At 36.9% G+C, this 22,635-nt stretch overlaps 1 protein-coding gene and 1 long non-coding RNA gene across 3 annotated transcripts; one reads left to right on the top strand and one right to left on the bottom strand.

Annotated features, from left to right (window-relative positions):
• The first annotated feature begins 2,052 nt into the window (after positions 1-2,052).
• Positions 2,053-4,161, top strand: LOC126973943 (uncharacterized). Its single transcript, XR_007731449.1, has 2 exons — positions 2,053-2,411; positions 3,254-4,161. It is a non-coding gene; the product is annotated as an uncharacterized LOC126973943 (long non-coding RNA).
• On the bottom strand, positions 4,154-20,957 carry LOC126973888 (outer mitochondrial transmembrane helix translocase). 2 transcript variants are annotated; one of them, XM_050821248.1, is made up of 8 exons: positions 20,653-20,957; positions 17,019-17,121; positions 15,152-15,296; positions 13,012-13,179; positions 11,039-11,167; positions 10,689-10,828; positions 9,622-9,756; positions 4,154-8,133 (listed from the first exon to the last, which is right to left on the bottom strand). In XM_050821248.1, exons 1-8 carry the CDS (start codon positions 20,820-20,822, stop codon positions 7,972-7,974), a joined length of 1,152 nt encoding a protein of 383 aa, XP_050677205.1. In that variant the 5' UTR covers positions 20,823-20,957; the 3' UTR covers positions 4,154-7,971. The 2 variants fall into 2 exon arrangements, with proteins under 2 accessions (XP_050677205.1, XP_050677206.1); XM_050821249.1 differs by having other exon boundaries at positions 17,019-17,109.
• Between the last annotated feature and the right edge of the window lie 1,678 nt (positions 20,958-22,635).

Here is a 22,635-nt window from a genome sequence, read left to right as displayed (position 1 = left end):
CATTCTTCAAATCAAAGTTTTCATCACCGCGTATAAACCAAAATCGCACGGTGCGTTCAATAGCAAGGGAGGGGCCCCAAGCGCAACATTGATATTGCGAGCTGTTCAAAAATCACTCGAATTTTCGAAGTAACCATCTTCTACCTTTTTTAGGCTGAATAAAAAATCAACTGAAATTCCATAATTGAACGTTGCACATTTTTTAACCGACTTCAAAAAGGAGGAGGTTATCAATTCGATCGGTATTTTTTTTATGTAAGTACACCGATTACTCTGAGATTTACGTAATAATAACAAAAGAATTTGTTTGATGCGAAATAGATGCCAGTTGGTCCCGTAAAAAATTTACATAGTTTGGCCCAATAGTTTTCATTTTATGAACATTTATATGAAAATTTTCGTCTACCTGGATGACATTATTGTTTTCTGTGTACGGCTTTTTTTGGAGTTTTCATTCAGTTTGATTATATATTATTATTAGCTGACACTAAAACGTAAAAGATAAAATAAACTACGTTTAAAAAACCGACTTCAAAAACTGAAAAGTAACTATAAAATTTTTATTTAATACACCTCTTATGCAAATACACTGACTTAAAACCTATCAATAGGTAGCACATTTAATTAATAGTATTTTAATAATATTAAAGGTAAAGGTTTGCATAAGAGGTGTATTAAATTAAATTTTTAGTTATTTGATACTTTTCATTTTTTTTTTTGATTTTTTTCGTCCAATATTAGGACAGGCAAAGGGTTCAAGCCCAAACAGCCATTTCTTCGTCGTGATACTTTTCAGTTTTTGAAGTCGGTTTTTTTAAACATAGTTTTTTTTAAAACAAGAACTACATAGGTACCACGTGAAAAAAGTTTCACTCAAAAATCTCAAAGCATGAAGGTTCTATGTCATTTCGAAGTACCTATTACAATAAAACGACAATTTCATACTTTAACCCCTATTTTTATAAACTATCCTGTATTGGAATAGCCCACGTGTTTTTAAATTGGTGCAGATCTTATATATCGGGCCAACAAGTCAGGATATAAATCCAAAGCATTCACTTTTATATCCGTAGCTCCCCAAGGTTCATATTTGGGATTATTATTAAAGAATAATATTAATAAGAATTCTATCAGTCAGTCTTTGAAATTGTTAAAGAACAATTTCAAAGACTGACTGATAGAATTCCGAATGCGGTAATACGAGCGCGCTGTGGTTTGAAAGAGGATGTTGTGACAAGGACTGGAAATGGAATGCTGAAATGGTTTGGACACGTGGAGCGAATGAGTGAAGAAATAATGACGCATCAAATATATAAGACAAGTGTGTGTGGGCAAGTCGGTCGCGGGAGACCTTGTAGAACATTCGTCGACCAAATTAGGGACGTTTTGAGAAAAGGAGAGGTCCGAAGCACCGGCGAGCATGTATGAAAAGAGTAATGAATGTAGAGGAAGCGCGTGAGGTTTAGAAGGATAGAAGCAAATGGCATTCTATTGTCTCTGCCTACCCCGACGGGAACAAGGCGTGAGTGGTGTGTGTATGTATGTATGTAACAATTTGAAATGGAATCAATCGGAAGATGTTTTCAGGAGTCAAAATTTTTAATGTTCTCTTATGACTTAAAATGTTATAGAACTGTTAACTAAAGCGAAGATCACGACGATGAGCAGTCTTTGCAAAGTAACCTTGACAATCTGATAATGTGGTGCTATGTGAATGGGATGTGCATGAATCCAGATAAGTGTCACGCAATTCGATTCAGTAGGTAAAAACTCACGCCAAACAAAATTTATCAAATTAATCAGGTAACCCTGAATGAAGCCACAGTCGGACTTGGGAGTCATTCGAGCTTTCTGCTTACGTAAAAGAAATTAAAATTACAAGTATTCTCTAAAAAAAAATATTTATGTACAGCTCGCCCTGGGAAATTTGTGGTGCGCGACCCAAGCCCGAGCAAACGCGTCGTCAACTGAGAAGATGCGTTTCTGCGTTACACAAAGAGTAGACAGGTCCCTCAATTGCCAAGACAGCAGATATCCTCCCTAAAAACCACAGATCTCCCGAATATGTAAACACGCTGTGTTGATCGGGGGAGATATCTACGCCTCGATGCGTAATCAAGGATCAAGTGGTTCGCTGCACGGTCTACATTTATTAACTAAGCAGTGCTTTTCATCGGCGAATAGTCGAATATTACCTTTTATACAGGATCACTATATTGCGTTTATGATAGGTGTCATACATTCTCACTCAGATAATGTTATGTTGTTTATATTTAATAGGTTTGCTGAGACTGCTGAGAAAAGAGAACGTCGCGCCATACCGTTCAAAACCAAAAAGAAAACATAACAATAAGAAAAATCACAGGCAACCGAGATTAAAAGGAATCAATAAGTCGAAGAAACGAAAAAAGGTATAATTAATGCTAATATTTATAATAACTGGGCATAAAAAGATAATTGAGTTATCAACCGTATAATTTACAATGGAATATTGTAATTTTTACTCTATTTAACGTAGGTGTATTTATAGTTTTAACACTAATAGAGTACCAACGACTTTTAAGTGGGAGCTTTGGCCTCTATGTTTCTGGACTGGCCATTTATTATAAAACTAGCTGATACCCCGCGACGTCGTTCGCGTACGTATATTTACACCTTGTGTTAGCTTACTGGACTTTTAGTAGGGATCCCTAATTTTTTGAAAATGTAATATAGGCTATAATACTCGGGGATAATGTAGCTTCCCAACAGTGAAAGAATTATTCAAATCGGTTCTGTAATAATTGCGGAGCCTATTCAATGCAAACAAACAAACAATCAAATCTTTCCTCCTTATAATATTAGTATAGATTATCTATGAAAAATTATGGAATTTGAAATTTTAAAACTCCTAAAGTAGAGTATTGAAAGTGAGTATTTTTTTTTACATCGTTTGGAAAATTTTGTGGCGGTGCAATGAAGTTAACCTAAGGAAATATTTGCACCATGATTTTCACAGTGCAAAGTCGACAAAAAAGTTCAACCAGAGCCTTCACCACAGAATACTCGAACAAATGCTTCATACAATGGTCCCAAAAATTGCAAAAATGTGTAAATCGTGAAGGAATTAAACTTTCAAAAACAATAAATCTTATTTACAATAATTAAACTAGGTACAGTTATGACCTAAAAATATTTATGTGAAGGGAGCCATACTCTACTTTTTCGGTTTCAAATAAAGTCACTAATTAAGTAATCATTCATAAAATTTCAGGTGTTTGATGAATATGGATAATCTGGCAGCAAGGAAATAACACATTTGGGGCATGTTAAATTAATTTATTTACAAAAGGATTGAATCTTACATAATTTATACGTCTAGATAGTCTCTTGCTGTTCGACAACCGATAAAAACAGGCCAGGAATATTAGTTTAGTGTGCGCGACAAGCTACGTCTTACACTCGTAATTTGTATGACACTTTGTGTTAGTGTGCGTACATTCCTCAAAATAGAGTTGAACTCTAAACTCTTTTTTCGACGTTTTCACAGCTGTCATAGTCTATCTAGACGTATTAATGATCTTAGGTGGCAACTTGTAATTGGCCTTCAGAATTTAGTTAGATAATTTTTAACATATTGCATTAGCTGTAAGTTTAAAAAATAAGAAAAACAAAAATTAATTTTATGTGTATCTTGTCATATTTGTAAAATTTTTTTTTAATTCGCATGACGAACTTTTTGTTATTCGCCATCTCGGATTACCTATTTATTGTTAAACTGTAGCACCCGTTCGTTATCCTTCGGGTACGGAACCCGAAAAAGGAAATGGTTAAGAGATACGTAGATTACAAAGCCACCACATGCCTTGATACATTTTTACTGTTGCGATAATGTAAATAGACTATAAATATTTTATTTTATAGTAATACCCTCACTTCTGGTATTAATTAAATTAAATTTGTAACCAAAATTTATAACAGATCCGGGATTCGAATCCGCGACCTCTCGGGTACGAGCGCTCTTCCACTGAGCCAATCGTTCGAGTTCGTTCATTTGGTTGCAAATTTAATCTAAATACTCTTTATAGCTTACCGTGTAAGAGATTAGTTTAGATTTTCTTTTGCATTTATTATTGTATAACAATTAATTAACATATTAAATAAAACACCAAAGTTAATTTACGACTCGTTTTATTCCCATTTATTTACACTATACTACTTAATTGGTTTCTACAGTATCAACATTACATTGTAGGTAACAAATTAACAAAGCAACTGACTTTACGTTTTCCTACGACAACAAAATTTTACAACTACCCTCACATAAGATTCTCTTTCAAGTTTTTTTGAATAAGTGACGAGACGGGCAGGACGCTCAGCTGATGGTAATTGATACGCCATGTCCATTACACTCGTTACCTTGAGACATAAAACTAAGTCTCAATTGCCCAGTAATTTCACTAGCTACGGCGCCCTTCAGACCGAAGCTCAGTAATGCTTACACATTACTGCTTCACGGCAGAAATAGGCGCCGCTATGGTACCCATTATCTAGCCGGCATCCTGTGCAAAGGAGCCTCCCACAGGTACTTTTCAAGTTAAATAATTTTTTAAGCCCTTAACCTAGACAGAACTGTAGTTGAAATGTACAATGCAGTTTTTATAATAATATATTTTTCTCATCTTCCAGACAGCTACATATTGTCCCAATATTTATAAATTATCACAATTAAAATCCTTCTATTATTCTCCTCTTCCTAAATGGTATTTTTTGGTGTATTTACTATAACATTTAGACGAGCAGTTTCCTCAGCAAGTGGAGTTCTATGTCCGAGTTCCTATATTATTAAATGCAGAATTGTATGTACTTTAATACTTTGTTAGTTTGGTTTAAAATTTTATTTTACAGCTCTCCAATAAATTACTCGAAAATGATATGAAAAGCATGTGACATAATATTGGATTACTTACATGAAGAAAATTCAAAAATCTTTCAACTATCATTTATTATAACTAACATTTATTAATATTTTTACATCTCTATCACTACATATGAGATTTAATAAATAACTTTGTACATATTTTAATTTTATTAAAATTTTTAAATTTTTATTGATATTTTATAGATAAGTAGTAATACATAAATATTTTTCGTAATTTATTTTACAATATATTCCAATTTTATTTTTTAATATAAAACGTGGAGTGATAATTGAATTTAAATCTATGATATAATATAAATATATTTTAAATATTTTAATTAACTGAATTCTATACATACTTTTTCGATTTCCGTTAACAGCACAGATGGATTGTATGTAAAAACACAAATGTTGTGTTTTGGATCTTAATGTGTTAATATCAGCTTTATATGAACATATCTGCTAATCATACAACAAACAACTGTCTTTGGAAATTGTAGGCCATTGGTATAAGGCCTTTGAGTAACTCCTTAATATCAAATATTAGCTAAAGTTAATATTGCTTGTTGCTTGGGTAGGTGTTGTTACTAGAGGTGGTGGGGCTTAAAAGTTGTTTCCAGTATGGTGATTCTCGCCCTACTTCAAGCCAACTTAGACGTTTTACTGTATACGTGTAATAAAAGTAACTTTACTTGAAGGATATTTTGCTGATCGTACTAAATACGTGTTAGTCGCCACCTCCACTGTACAGTCACATAGATATGATCTCGTGTCTCACCGCGCCACCACATCGTCGCGTGTCGCTCACCACATTCGACACGAGCGCTATAAAATGAACAAATATGATTTGTTTTTTAATAGGCGCTATTTTGCCAAATTTTCAAGACGATCAGCCTTGCCAGAATTTGGCGAGTCAACATCTCCTGAGGATGCCTCGTGTACATGCAAAAAACGTGTCGAATTAATTGGATTAACAAATATGGTCAACAAAAACCTTGTATTAGCCATCGCGATCAAGCGGAGATAAGGCGGCAGTACGATGACGGAATAAAAGTCGACTCGTGGAGATTATCCGACAATAGAAGGGCGGATTGGTCTCGTTGCACTCACTCGTGGAGGTAGCGCCTTGCCCATTTGGAACTTACAAGTGCCCTCAAAATTAATTGATTAAAATAAACAAAATTCACTACCATTATCTAGTGCCTTATTTAATAACACTGACATGTGTCTTGAGAATCATTTAAGAATTAAATTGCAAAATACATCAACAAAAATTGGATAATATATTGAGTTTCATAAGATTTAAATAATATACCATTTGAAAAGATATCTAATACACACAAATATATTCGTGTCTTCGAGACTTCAACATATTTTAACACAACCATCAATTTTCTCCGTGATTACACGCGAGTTTATAATTATACAGCTTATGCTTGAAGAACTAGCTTCATTGAAGCTTTATAATAATATGTCTAGTCGAACCATAAACGTCATGTAACAATACAATATTGCAACAAATGTATTCTTAGAACCATTCGTAACAAATATCCCAATAATTTTTACAAAATATAAAAAACTAAAAATTTAATCGCTATAGTACAAATCACTAGAAACACACACACACACAGCCATTAAAATGTTAGTAATCAATATTGTCACGGTGTATATAACAAGAATCCAAAACTGTGTACATGTTAACTTTTCCCGCATGACGTAATACATAACGCGCCCAGATTCTCAAAATGGCGGCCGCTTTTATACATAAAACTAACATCCTTTGTGAAAAGCCTTTAATTTCTCACAAGGTTTTTGTTGCACTCAGTAAATTTGTGAGAATACATTATACGACGTGAAAATATCATATCATATTATCATATCGACTCTGTCATGTGGCATGTGACATATCCTTTTTTTTCGACCAATAGTGATACATTTCAGTAAGACCGATTTCAATGCGGTTGACGCCATTCGAAAGAGCTTGACTAAACTTAGATTTTGAATACAATTCGGACCGATTCGGATCGGTAGATTTTAAAAAATCTCAAAAAATCTAGTTTTTTTTATATGTAGTTGACAATGACCCTTGGCATGTTGTAACATATCAAATAAAAAGATCAATATTTACTGGCTTGCTGTGTGCCATGTTTAGTATAACGATGTGTGAAAATAATTCAAGCCCTACTAATATAACACAAGCAGAGTTTCTTTGAGTGCCACATGACCACTCCGTCTGTGATTGGATTTAGATTAAATATAATTTATCAAATGTTTGCAGGAGATATGTTAATTAGCTCTTTTAAGATAGCTTATATATATTACATACTACGTGACAAATGAATCGTACTTAAAACCTTCATAAAAAGAGGAAAAGCTAGCGTACGGGTAATCTGGTGTTAAGTGATCACCGCCGCCTACATTATCTTGCAACACGAGAGGAATCACAGAAGCGTTGCCTGCCTTTAACGAAGGTTTACGCAATTTTTTTGAAGGTATCCAAGATGTATCGTCCCGGAAACACCTCAAAATTTACCATGTGTATTCAATTTTATTGTTAACGACTGAGTACATAGTGATTATTTAAATCTTTATTTCAACTTAGATAACTTTATACTAAATGAAGATACCGCAATATTTTTTTAGATAAGGGCCAAGTGTTAATTGAAATCTATCCAGATGTTTTTCCGTGATGCGCGCACAATTGAAAAACTCAATCATTTTATTTATATAGATTTAGTCATTAAAAATCTAGTTGTTTCGCAAATTAGACACACACACACACACAGAAAAACATTAAAATATCTTGCCTTCACATAATATGAGTCTCATTTATACATATGGATAGATAACAGCTGTTATTTTGATATTAATCTCCGCTATGAATGGTAGTATGTATTTTCCTATTTAAAATGCTAGTAAATTTATTTGATCTAAATCCAACTGAAGACAATTTGCAATACCTAACTTTGGTACCATAACCGAGAGATAACTTCTAACTGACTAGATCTTGGCTGGTTAGAGTCAAGTTCTAATTGTCAACTCAAGACCAGATCGAACCGGATAAGGCTGGTCTAGTCTAACTCTATCCGCATGTTGGGGACGATTGAGCCACATTGGATTTTGGACTCTTTCAACTTGATCAGCGACGTCCGGAGATCATCCATGGTGATTGGTCGCATAGCGTCACTGAATTCTTCTTCGGAATCGGATGCGTTGGATGCACTCGTCTTTGGCTGGAAGCAAACGATTTATTGGATCAATATGTGTGAACGAATTAGATAACAGACATTAATCAAGCCAAAAATTATATTATTACATTAAATTATACAACGACAAATTGCCCGTCGTCGTGCCATCATAAATGTAAAACATTAAGTCATTACGAGGAAAAAGCAGAGAAACAATTCTTAAAATTCTAATTTATTCGTCTCTGTACACTTGCAGTTCGTTACTATACAAAATCGAGACATAATAACGTATTTATATTATATAAAAAAAGACCTTATACTAGGTACATACAGTTTTAGATAAAGAAGTCAACCCTAATGTCGTCAGAATAGGTAAGAGTCACGCGATAGAAAGAGAGGCAACTTCTAGGTGAATAAAAATATAGGTTGGTAGCGCTGTGCGATCTGAATTACACCTTATTGTATGACCGCAAGAGTCCCTATTTCTTTAATTGATTTTGCGGAGTGAGACATCCGTACTTGTACTGTTATACTATATTATTTGCTATTACAAAATTATTTGATAGAAGCTGTACAGCATATTTATGAAAGAAATGCTTGAGCATGCATTTTTTAATCAGAAGTGTTACTAAGACGAAAATATTTTTTAAATTCGGAGTGTTCATTTTAAAGTAATGCAAATGCAGAGGACTTTATTTACAAACATATGAATGTAATACTAAAAATGTTAAGTGCCTAGATAACATTGATAGCAGTGTACATTAAAAATCAAAGATGTATTACTCAAATTTACTTTTTTTATAGAGACATGGAACAGTAGAGTTTATGTCCCTATAGAAAATACTGACACACTTTTTACACAATTTACTAATACCAAGCATATGGAGAGTTTTAAAAATTGCATTTGGCTCCATACCTACTTTGTGTATGCAATCACAGTGATTCGGTTCTCTTTATCACCCCACTCCATTTCAATATCGCAAAATATTGTACAATGTATTGGCGCCAAAATGAGAAAACTCAATGACCAATCATAATATAAAAATGACAGATTCCAAATTCAAATGTAATATTTTGTTTATTTTTAATTGTAATAGTATTTATGGGCAGACTATGTTGTAACCCAGACAACCCTGAGACTGGAATTTCCAAGAAAACATTAACAAGGGTGTCAATGCCTGCAGCTTTAAACCAGCAAAGTTTATATTTACATGTTTAAAGTATTTTTGTAAGGGTTTAAGTGTTATGCCGTTCAAGTTCAACGTGCGTCAGCAAGCAATAAATTTGTTTTATTTCATTAATTAAAGTTAAAATACTACCTATTGAGTGCTTCTACATGGTCCTTCGAGCCGGATCCTACATTAAACATGAAAATATAAACTTTGCTGGTTTAAAGCTGCAGGCGTCGACAAAGGCCTAAGACTGTCATTGTAAAATCGAAATTCATCAGAAAGACATGGAGTGTATTCAAGAAATGGTCAATACCCCATGGATATACACCGGGAAGGTCCTGCGGATGGGGTTTACGTTTACCTCATGTTTGTCCTCCTTGTCGTACTGCTCGCGGGCGTAGTCCCTCACGCGGTAAACGGCCGCCTGTCGGCACAGCTCGTGCAGGTCCGACCCGGAGAAACCCTCCGTACAGGTTGATAGACGCTTGAAGTCGATCTGTGAAAAATATGAGTTGGAGAAATATAATGAGAGCACTATAAAAAAAATTTTTAGATAGCAGCGAACACAATGAAAAAGAGTTCCAACTGATGGTAAGTAATAACACATTGGCCATTGCAATTCAGTGACAGCACTCAAGATTAGCTGTTACTATGACATGTTACAAATCTGAGAGTTGTCTTTCTGTAATTCACAAAACACAATCAATGTTTGTGTCCAATAACTTCTACTAGTTATTGACGTTGACGAAGCGAAAATAATAGTTATATGCAACAGTTGTGTAAAAGGGGCATTAAAACACGAATGTGGGTTTATAATAGTATTACATGAGTGTTTTAATACCTAATTATCAATAGTTGCATACAAAACTTTATCTACACCCATAATATGAATCCTCTATAAAAGGTTCTGAAACAGTAAGCTTACTGCTAACATTAAAAAAAAACAGTCCTAGTAACCATTACATCATCAAAAAGAGTGTTTTAATGAAAACGGATGGTATAATGGTGTACTGAATTTCATTACAACACTCGTTTGGGTGATGTAAGGGTTATTAGGACATTCAAGTGTTTTAATGTTGTACTGAATTTCATTACAACACTTGTTTGGGTGTTGTAAGGGTTATTAGGACATTGGGTGTTTTAATGTTTGTTTTAGAATCTTTAATAGAGGAATCACAGTATGGGTGTAGATAAAAATATTTACATAACCCCAAATGAAAAATCTTTCCACTATCTTTTGCAAAGAAGAAATAAATAAATACAAAATTGAAATATGTTTGGTTTTTCTTTGGGTATTTAGGGCTTAAAGTTTCTTTCTATTTTATTTCAGTTAAAATGAAACCATAATTGCTGCCACATACTTCAAACCGAAACACAAATACCAAGCTCATTGACAGAAAAGGCAAAAATAAAATACAAAGTACTAACATCGGATGATGTTGGTTCACACTGAAGTATTAACTGCAAGATCCTCTCCCGCTGCGACTCGTTCGGCATCGGCACGTGGAAGGTGGCTGGCATTCGGCGCTGAATAGCTTTGTCCAGATCTTGAGGACGATTTGTAGCACCTGCCAATAATATGTATTCGTTACTGAATCTTATAATAATGGATATGGTATAAGTCCTCGATAAATCTACAAAGTTTGAACGAAATCTAGCCGTTTAAAGTGGGTCAAAATCGCGCCCAAAGAAGTCGGTTACAAACATACAAACATACAGGTGAAGCTAATATAAAGCGTATAAAAATTGTAAGTATGTTTAAATAATAATTTAGTCACCCATGATGATAACTGTGCAGGTTGGGTCGGTGATGAGTCCGTCCCACAGCGACATGAACTGGGTCTTCATCATCGCAGTTGCTTCGTGATCATGCGCTGTGCGCGTGCGTAGAAACGACTCGATTTCATCTGAAATGTTTTACGTAATATGACCAAATGTGAAAAATTTTATTTCTTCATTAAATGGGTCAGCGATCACCATCGCCTGTATTCCTTGCAACATCAGAACAAGCACACGAGTGTTAGTAATGACGGAGTAAACGAAATTATTTAAGGCACCAATTTTATATCGAGTAGGAGGTCATTATTAATATAAGCCAGCAGGGGTACTCGAACGGTCGATCGTGGGTGCTTTTTGAGTCGATCTCGAGAAAAAAATCCGATATAGAACTATTCACAGATTTTGTTTTAGGTAACTAAAATCGGTAATTACGTGCCATCTTATGAAAAGTATGCTCAGGACATGCAGTGTCATGTCTTTAGTTCAACTTAGAACTTCAATGCGTTTGTTTTGTAAGAACCAATAAACTCGCAATTTTGAATAATTATGAGTTTTTCTATTATTGTACGCAAAACTAATATCTATGTCATCGTGACAGTCTATCTAGACGACAATCCTTCATGACACATACTTGAACGCTCTCAGAGTCGATCGATCGTAGTCTAACAATTTTGAGGTAGATCGCCAGCAGTTCAAACTTGAGCACCCCTGACCTAAGCGGATTGGCGCTCTTTGATCCGCGCGCAGTACGGTTTAGATCTTGGCGATTTTGGCGCTCGCGTAGCGTTCTGTCAATGTGTATTATTTTACGTGTAGCAATAGATTGCTTATAATTAGGATGATTTGAGTGAATGTACCAGAAAGCTATTGAAACAAACTATAAGACCATGCAAAATAAACCATCTTATAAACAAAATAAGGGTCAGAACTTGGTGAGGGAATAGTGTGCCGTATGGCACACCTCAGTTTTGGTGTATCTGAAAAAATCTAGTGCCCTGGGGTACTGCCGATTTGGAAAAGTTATTTGTATTTTTTTTTCCTAAAAAACAGCGGTTTTTGGAGGTAGTTTTAAATATAACGCGACGAAGTGTTGGAACAATATACCACCACCTATCAGAAACTCGAAAACTGTATTTGTATTTAATCAATCTTATAAAAACTTATATATACCGATAATACAAGAACCAACCTTAGTCGCAGATACACTGTACACTACTTTAATATAAATATATTTCTGTTCTATCACATTCATTTTGTGTGTCTTCTACCGCATTTATCACGGGGAGTGTTCCGAAGAGCTGTTTAACCTAATTCCTGTCGCCGAATTCCACCTTCGCACGACACGCCACAAGTTAGGATATCATCCTCACCACCTGGATGTGTGGCGGTCCTTCACAGAGCGGTTTACAAGGAGCTTTCTTCCACGTACTGCAAAGCTGTGGAATGAACTTCCTGGTGCGGTGTTTCCGGGACGATACGACATGGGTACCTTCAAAAAAAGCGCGTACACCTTCCTTAAAGGCCGGCAACGCTCCTGTGATTCGTCTGGTGTTGCAAGAGAATGTGGGCGGCGGTGATCACTTAACAACAGGTGACCCGTACGCTCGTTTGTCCTCCTATTCCATAAAAAAAATCATTATATTTATAGTATTTTACGTCTGTCTACAATATTATTTTTATATGAAACATGGCAGACATGGAAGTGTTTTAATGTGTTTTATTTTCTTTTTTAAATATTAATATTTACTGGCACTCAGACAGTTAACCAGGTATAGATGATGAAAATCAGCGCTGCAACCAGTATTGGTTTACAGCACAAGCTGAGCATCAGCCTTTTTTTTTTGCCACACAGCATATTTAGTTAAGTTAGGATTACGAATATATATTAAGTATTTAGATTGTATTTTTATGTGTGTGGTATGGAATATTTTTTTCTTATTTCTGAAAAATCAATACATTTTAAACCACTTACCAATAAAAACGATACATGGTTGTAACTTGACAGCTAGGCTGAAAACTGCTGCAGCCAGTTTCTGAGTCTCACCATACCATTTGTCAGTAAGCAGGGACACATCCAGGTTTATGAAACTCATGTTCGCTTCCTTCGCAGTAGCTTTAGCGATAAGGGTCTTGCCACAACCTAAAACGAGAATTATTAGAATACTAGCTGACCCAGCGGTTTGTATTGCCATATAAAGTAATTTAAAAAATTTCAATAATTAAAATTTTTAGGGTATAAAAAATAGATGACGACCGATTCTCAGACCTACCAAATACATCGTTGGTACGTAAAAATTATCGTACTAATATTATTGTAGTCGGTTGCCATCTCGCAACCCTATCGCGATACAAAAATAGTTGTAGATCGTAGAAGGGCGAAAATTTGAAGTTGTATGTATTTAAAATGCTGAATCAACATAAAATAAAAATAAACTATTTAGGCGTGGGTCACCCTTATCATTTAGGGGTATGAAAAATAGATGTTGGCCGATTCTCAGACCTACCCGCACACAAAATTTCATACAAATCGGTTCAGCCGTTTAGGAAGACCGTGACGCGAATATTATATATTAGAAGATAACAAGAAATAGGGCCTATAACATTTATACCAATATAGTACCAAATAGTTAACAAAAGTTACTTATTTAATCTAGTGTTTATGTCATTCATCCGTTTATGGGATAACTAATCCCTTCGTAAGATTTATTTAACGTAACATTTATTCTATACAGACACACAATTGATGTCAGTCAGTGTGATCTCATGGGGTTACTAACGCTTCTAACGGCCGTTCCCAATATACTATCTACCGATAGAGATAAATTACTACCTTCTACTGTCAGTAATTAGCTGTCAATAATCTGAAGCTGTCCCAATATATCCGATAAGTCATTCTTATCGCCCTATATTGGGACGCGTGAATTGCAATTTCCATACAAACTTCAATCGCTGGTAAGCTATACGTCGTCCAATTGACAGATAGCGTGTACGGATAAGGTGAGTTACCGTCGATAAGTTTATTGGGACAGAAAAGTCAACGATAGTTACGATTTTTATCTCAAGTAAGAGATAGACTGAATATTGAGAATGGCCGTTAGTGACAGATCCTTATCACTGTTATGGACAGATGGTTCTGCTTATCAGCAAGTGGATAATTCGCGATTTTTAATAACACAGATGATGTATTCGAGTGAACCAGCTTTCAAAAAATTATATAAAGGTATCTTAGAGGTCGAAAAATATCCAACAAAATCTCAGCAACCTCATCTTTAACACCGACACAGACGCGCACACACCGCCTTCGCAGGCGTAGGCGCGGTTAACCACTGCAAAACACTGGCACTCGTCACTCTGACGATAGCCAGCGGCCCGCAACCTAGATACACCACACATTGTTTCGATACCCGACGAGGCTTTAGTCCTCGTCCTGTAATCGTTTCACTCCACTCACACTCGGACTGACTGACGGACTGACATACACCACTTACACAATCACAAATACACTCCACAGACACAAACACACATGCACACAAACATTTACACTACTTACGTAGATACAAACATATATACATACATTCACACTTACATACATTACACAATACATCACCACACTCGCCGGCGAGTGTGTTAATCTAATTTTCTCATCTTTCATCATCATCTCATCATCAGGTTCATTCTCTCTCCTTCCCACAAGCACACAGCCGGTCCAAGGTTCGAGTCTCCTTAGGAGACACCCCGCGACTGTTGTTGCGTAGTACTTGCGGCCTCCACGGCCCACGTCCTATGTCGCTGTGAAAGCCTTCAGGGCTAACAGCATAGAGGTTTTCCGCGAGGGTGGTCGCTTGCGCGGACACTCGAGTCCGACATATGGGCCCTGTTTCGGGGCCTAAATACGTAAGTGTATTTTCCTCCTCTCGAAAAAAAACCTCATCTGTTGAATTAAATTTTTCCTTAAATGTTCAGTGCGGAAAGTAAAAACAAATAATGAGCCAAATCTGGTCGGTACAGAAGGTGGAGTAACATCTGGTAGCCCTGACATAGTAAAATAGGTGATAGTTCTATCAGCTTCCCACCGCAAGCATGTTGACCAACAACAAAATGACATCATTTACCTGGAGGACCGTGCAGCAACACACCCTTCGGCGGTTGAGTGAGTCGACTATCAGCAAAAAGTTCGCGCTTCTGTATGGGCAAGATTACTGTCTCACGCAACTCCTTAATTAGGTTGTCTAGGCCGGCAATGTCTTTCCAGTTAACCTAGAAAAAACCATCCATTTTTAATGATGCACCTTCACACAAATCATCTAGCCCCAAACAATGTATTGTGTCATTGTTATTTGACATTTCAATTAGTACCAACATTGTTTTTTTCATTTCATTCAACATTCGTTATGGTAATATTAATAGAATAATTTGTAACCTGTTAATATTATATTGTTTTAGTTATTATACTTAGTATATTTTTAGTAATTATAATATTATAATATAATCACATGCAAAACCTTAGTGATGTAACTTAATCACGAAGTTGGTAGTTTCGTATTTTTAAGATTGGTAGTATGGTAACTGTTACGAATTGCTATCAGCTATTGGGCACTTCTTGTTGGGGCAGTCGAAAGTGCCGGACATGTTGGCTGCTGGTCAAAGACTGTCCTATTGTTATAAATCATTTAATTTTACTTGTATATTGTTGTGATTATAGTGAAATAATTGAATATATATTGATGTGCCTCCGGAAAACATACAGCATTGTATATGAGATTAAATTTTATTATTCACATTTCACTATTCATCATAGTTTATATACATATATATACACCTACATATTTCACCAGCAGATAACAAACATGTCTTCATATACAATGCTTTATGTTTTCCAGAGGCACATCAATATAACGGTTTTATACAAAAATAAAACCGATATTATGTGCTGAGAGGGAAAACGTACAGCACTGCAGGACATTCTTCCTGGTGAAGACTACCTATGATATTCAAAGTGACAACGGTTACCCGTGTCCTAGCTGGATTGACATTCGATGACATTTGTGTAAAACCGTTATATTCTATTCAAGTGGTTCGTTATAGTGTTTTATTATAATAGCCTGAAGGTACTACATCATACTTATTCACTTTTTACGCTCAAATTACTAGAAACATTCATAATTACATAATATTGTTATACTTATAAGCTATGGGTAGTTGCGAATGGGCACCTAAATGTTTTGTATGTGTGCGCGGGATGCGACCCTCGCGTTACCTCCCCTATTGGCTAGTAGTCTATTACTAATAAAGGAGTGTGCAACCGACTAGCGAGTTTGATTGACGTGGGTCCTTTCCGTAACTACTGCGCAAATACCAAAAAATTATAAACCATAGATAATTTATACATCTAGATAGAGTCTCTTGCTGTTAGGCAACACATGACAACAAGCCAGTTTAACTACTTTAGTGTGCATGACAGCAACATCTTACACTCTTACGATTTGTAAGGCACTCTGTTTTAGTGTGTGTCACAGCAGTCACACTCTATCTAGACATTTAATTTATCTAAGATATAATATTTGTGTATATTCTTTATAGTCTAACAGCATGTATATTTGTTTCAGGTATAAAATAAGAAATAAAACTAGTTTCCATCTTTAGCATTTAACTGATTAATATGATTCAAAATCAAATAAACTTTATTCAAATAGGCTTAAACTAAGCACTTTTAAATCGTCAACACAAATATTTATTTTAAACTACTGAATTTATCATATTATGTTTGTAAAAATTTGAGCTCGCAAGAAGAACATAATATAAGAAAATCAACGGCCACTCTTTTCAATCAAATAGAATATATTACAATGGATGTAATATACATAACAAATTAATTTTTAGTTAATAAGCTGGATCCAATATATGAACCGTATTTAAATAATATAAATTATTTCATAAAAAGTTATAAATAATTAAATTTAAAAGTTGAATAATACTTACATTGATCTCTTCGGGTACCACCAGCTGGGAAGCAATTATCATCTCATGATCGGTGAGTTTGTCCAGTGCCAAAGAGTGCTTGAGGCCAGCTCTGGAAGAGATCCTTCACAGATATAGAATCTTATAACTACTCATACTAATAATTGACTTATTATACTAATAAGATATTGAGATAAACAGATTGGAGGACTCTGCTTTCTTGGATCGTTTTTTAATATATTTTGACTAGAGATGCCACAAATATTTGGCTACTGTTTGGAATGTGGCCAATTCTTGGGCACTTAATAATGCTGAATACCGAATCATAAAAATGTAACATTATTTCAAAAGGGCTTATCAGTGATGACTTTCGGATTCGGATGACATACACTTGTTTGTCCTCCTCTTCCATAAATTTGAATCATCATCAGCTGGAAGATGTCCACTGCTGGACAAAAATCAGTACTGTTCTGCCCTCAAACAACATATTCCCTGCAGTATCACATCGGCTACTGCAACGGCGCAGGCACTAGGATCATCCGTAGGGAAACAAACCCTGCCCCAAGGGTAGGATGCAAAAAAGGAACGCATCCTATCCCAATCTGCTGACTTGTAGTGCCAAACGCGGCGGCTCGCTGGTGGTCTGCGACGTTAGCGTCGGATAGGCACTACACTCCTGACCAGGCAATGGTCGGACGTTCCGAGAGGGGCGTCGACAGAGACCTGGTAACCATCGGGATGTGTAGTCAGCAGAAGATCTAATAAGGACGGCATGTGGCTATCCACATCCGGGAGCCGCGTCGGCGACTCAACCAATTGGGACAGACCATACGCCAATGCAAAATTATGCACAGATCGCCCTGCGTAGTCTGTGGTACGTGATCCAAGCCATTCGGCATTGTGCCCGTTGAAATCGAAGCACGTCGTCAAAATTGGCGAGCAGCTTTCCAGTTACCCGACCGGAACACGCAAGTTCTGGTCGTTGTCGAAAGCTGCTCTTGGTAACTTCAACCAGCCATCCATGCCGCCGTTGCACATGAGGAATGACACCCTGGCCCATACGGCAAAAGAGAAAGCCGATCTCCTGTGCACTCTTTTTGCCTCCAACTCGACTCTTGACGACAACGGAAAAACACCGCCGACCATCCCGCGGTGTCAGAGCTCCATGCCTGAAGTACAGTTCCGACAGAAAACTGTTAGGCGAGCTCTGTTTTCGTTGGACGTCAGGAAGTCGAGCGGGCCGGATGGCATTTCTCCAATCGTGCTTAGAACGTGTGCCCCTGAGTTGACGCCGGTGCTAACGCGTTTATTCCGGCACTCTTATTCAAAAGGCGTAGTCCCTGATTCATGGAAGTCAGCCCTTGTCCATCCGATCCCAAAAAAAGGAGACAGTTCGGATCCGGCAAACTACAGGCCTATTGCGATTACCTCCCTTCTCTCCAAAATCATGGAGAGCATAATTAACCGCCAGCTCTTGGTATACCTTGAGGGTCACCAGTTGATCAACGACCGGCAGTACGGCTTTCGCAATGGTCGGTCGACTGGCGATCTTCTGGTATACCTAACACATAGATGGGCGGCGGCTATTGAAAGCAAGGGGGAAGGCCTGGCAGTTGGTCTAGATATAGCGAAGGCCTTTGATCGTGTATGGCACAAGGCGCTCCTCGCAAAACTTCCATCATTTGGGCTTCCCGAGAGCTTATGCAAGTGGACCTCCAGCTTCCTCACTGGGCGCTGCATACAGGTCGTTATCGACGGTTATTGCTCGAATCCCAAGCCCGTGAACGCTGGAGTTCCCCAAGGCTGTGTGCTATCTCCCACGCTGTTTCTTCTGCATATCAATGATATGTTGGACACCGCCAACATGCATTGCTATGCAGACGACAGCACTGGTGATGCCGTATACACGGGCCATGCAGGTCTCTCTCGGGAAAACGTCGACCAGTGCCGGGAGAAACTTGTGTCTTCTATCGAGTCCTCTCTCGAGAAGGTCGCGGAATGGGGTAAGTTGAACCTTGTCCAATTTAACCCCCAGAAGACTCAAGTTTGCGCGTTTACCACTAAAAAAACCCCATTTGCCGTATCACCGCTCTTCGAGAACACTTCCCTTAAAGCCTCGCCTAGTATCGGAATACTGGGTCTCGAAATCTCGAGCAATTGCCAATTCCGTGGCCATCTGGAGGGCAAAGCCAAACTGGCTTCAAAGAAACTGGGCGTCATAAATAGAGCACGGCAATACTTCAAGCTGGCCCACATTCTAGCGCTCTACAAAGCGCAGGTCCGGCCTCACATGGAGTATTGCTGTCATCTCTGGTCTGGCGCACCCCAGTATCAGCTCGATCCATTTCACCGCGTGCAACGCAGAGCAGCTCGAATTGTCGGGAACCCAGTACTCTGTGAACGGCTGGATCATTTGGCGTTGCGTAGAGACGTCGCTTCATTGTGTGTTTTCTGCCGCATCTATCACGGGGAGTGTTCCGAAGAGCTGTTCAACCTGATTCCTGCCGCCGAATTCCACCTTCGCACGACACGCCACAAGTTAGGATTTCATCCCCACCATCTGGATGTGTGGCGGTCCTCCACAGTGCGGTTTTCAAGGAGCTTTCTTCCTCGTACCACGAAGCTGTGGAATGAGCTTCCGTGTGCGGTGTTTCCGGGACGATACGACATGGGTACCTTCAAGAAAAGCGCGTACACCTTCCTTAAAGGCCGGCAACGCTCTTGTGATTCCTCTGGTGTTGCAGGAGAGTGTGGGCGGCGGTGATCACTTAACACCAGGTGACCCGTACGCTCGTTTGTCCTCCTATTCCATAAAAAAAAAAAAAAAACCAGCTATCTTGACCAGATTGTTGGTGACCATCTTGTGGGGGGCCTACCAACACTGTGTCTTCTGGTATGTGGTCGCAATTCTAGGACTTCTCAGCCCCACCAGCCATCTGTCTGTTGAACTATGTGCCTTTCCCACTGCCACTTCAGTTTCGCAATCATTTGGGCTATGTCTGTGACTTTGGTTCTCCTACGGATCTCCTCATTTCTGATTCGATGCTGCAGGGAAACTCCGAACAGAGCCATTGCCCTCTGAGGGACCATGAGCTTTCTCATCAGGCCCATAGTTAGCGACCATCTGTGTACCTTTGCGTAATTTGAACATATTTTTCCAACAAAATATTATAATTAATACCTACGTCAAGACTAATATTTGGTATAATATATTAAAATCACTATTCATGGCATCTCTGTCTTACACATGGTGAATAACCAATTGTCATTAGATAAGTCATGTTAACATTAGAAAAAATAACTATCTTAAAATTTATTGTTTTAAGTCTGTAGTTACAGTACTTAATTAAACACTCAAAGTGGCAACTTTTTGATACTAATATAGACCTTTACATATATATGTAATTTTAATAATCATTATGTTTGTATACTCTATCACAAACAAAATAAGTTGTTTGAAATTGTGCCAACAACATGACAATTACATATTCATAGGGTAATTATTATAAATAAGTCAAATATTCTATTTTTATATAGCAATAGGTTCAGCTTGTTAGAAGACAAAGAATAATGCAAAAAATATAATTTTATTGCATAAGATTGAAGCATGTTTCATTCCAAATACTTCAATTCAAGATGAAAAATCAATACGTACTTGCGTAACTGTTCTCGCGCCTTTTCTTCAGCTTTTTTCCTGCTTTTAGATGTTGGATCTATTTGATTCACAAGCCATTTAATTGAGAAATATGTAACGGCAGATACAAAGGCCACTCGTATTGCCATTTGGAACACATCGTTCCGTGTAAATGAACCTTCTACCATCATGCCGTATGTTATTATGTTTCGTTCTCGGACCAGAAATAGATATTATGGATCAAAATAAATTAAAACAAGTGACACAATTTTAATTACTACCTCAGAAAAACCACGAGAAATGAATACAAATTACAAACTGCAATTCGACCATCATCTCGGTGCTGGTAAATTTTAGATCATAGACAGTAGACACCAAAGAGAATTTACCCTGTATTTTCAGTAAGACACTATCAAGCTACTTCGTTTGTTACACTTCACTGAATTTAGTCATCTCAACTCAGTCGCTACTGAATTTAGACAAGTATAATCGCATTCAGCCATCTAGCAACGTAAATTCAGAAACAAGTATGGTTTCTGACTGACTTAGAATTAGAAACGCATTTACGAAGGTGTCGCAATTGCATTAAGCTACTGATTTCTGTTGCTCTTGGCTCTTCGTACGTGCAAGGCGTATCTAATTTTGTTTTGTTCCCGAGTAATAGGAGCCGAATAAGTTTCAGAAATAAATTTTGTCAGCAGGGGTAGGCACATTAAGGAATTATATTTAAAGTCTTGATATGAATTTCCTGTTGCAATTAATCTTAGTGTTACGACCTGTCTTTCTTTTGCACTAAAACTGTCTCGTAGGATAGTATCTTGCTTTCTATTAAACGGTATGACAATTTTCCGAGCAGTAATAAATATTCCTTCACCCATGTTCTTCGTTTTTATATTTCTATTTGAATTGGGCAATGCCCAGGCCTAGGCAAAGGTCATTTTTTTGGTATATGGAGCTCTTCTCCGGAGAAATTATAGCTGATTCAGTAACTCAATTTAGGACAGTGCGATCAGAAGCTTCTAATTTGTAAGTTGTTTCTGAATTTAGACGAATAACCTCGGTGAAGTGTAATGAGTGTTTATCACACTAAAGTCTAGACTATCTGCGCTATCACTATTTCAATGAGGATGTAAATTGTAAATTCTATTCTATTCTTCCAACTGTGGCTTGTGTGCAGTTATTTTGTAGTTAGTGAAGTAGGTCGTAATCGAGTTATTTCACAGTAATTATATGTAAAGGAAGTAAATCTTATAAATGTTTGGATTGATACGCCCAATGACGTTCTATACATGTGGACATATCATTCGCAGTCTGATAATGGAACGGCAAAAGTGTGCTTAAAGACAATGTAAGCACACTTTTAGTCATGTGTCAACTGTGTGTCAATCAACAAGCCTAAGTGTGCTATAAAAAGTGCTTAAATAATACATTAACGACTCAAAAAAAGATGGTGTGACTTAGCATCCGTAAGGTTATTTTATTTATTTACGATTGAAATGCAAAAAGCGTAAATAATTTAATAAAACGAATATTTTGTCATTCAATTTGGTATTAATTATTGACAAGTCCCCAGACAAGACCCGCTTGTCAGAATGGGACAGATGAAAGGACAGAGTCAGAAATAAAAACAATAGAGTCGCTCTTTTTAACCGACATCAAAAAAGGACGAGGTTCTCAATTCGTCGGTATGTTTTTTTTTATTTTTGTTACCTCAGAACTTTCGACTAGGTGAACCGATTTTGATAATTATTTTTTATTTGAAAGCTGGTGTTTCCATGTTCCATGTTACAAGAATTAGATTTATTAAATAGATAATATAAAAATACGCAATTATTCGTATACTTTTTAGTGCATGTTATATCTTTTGTTTTGGAATAGTGTTTTTGAAGTCGTTTGTTTTTTTGTTAAAATTTTTTAAAGGCCTAGTGAACTATGACTAGCAATATTGTATTTTGTGTAATATGAACGACTTACAATAACGCGAATGCTTACATACTAGTGCCA

This window comes from Leptidea sinapis, chromosome 30, assembly GCF_905404315.1.
Source record: "Leptidea sinapis chromosome 30, ilLepSina1.1, whole genome shotgun sequence".
NCBI classification, from domain to species: domain Eukaryota; kingdom Metazoa; phylum Arthropoda; class Insecta; order Lepidoptera; family Pieridae; genus Leptidea; species Leptidea sinapis.
The sequence above is the reverse complement of the archived record's forward strand: the minus strand, read 5'-3'. Positions and strand labels throughout refer to the sequence as shown.

What these genes read in the sequence shown, in the direction of transcription:
- LOC126973888 (XM_050821248.1), bottom strand. Translation starts at nt 20,822, where the DNA reads ATGATGGTAGAAGGTTCATTTACACGGAACGATGTGTTCCAAATGGCA. An exon ending in ACCATGTATCGTTTTTATTG is followed by an intron (nt 11,168 to 13,011) that starts GTAAGTGGTTTA and finishes AAAACATTTCAG; the next exon opens with ATGAAATCGAGTCGTTTCTA. An exon ending in ACAAGGAGGACAAACATGAG is followed by an intron (nt 8,134 to 9,621) that starts GTAAACGTAAAC and finishes GTTTGCTTCCAG; the next exon opens with CCAAAGACGAGTGCATCCAA.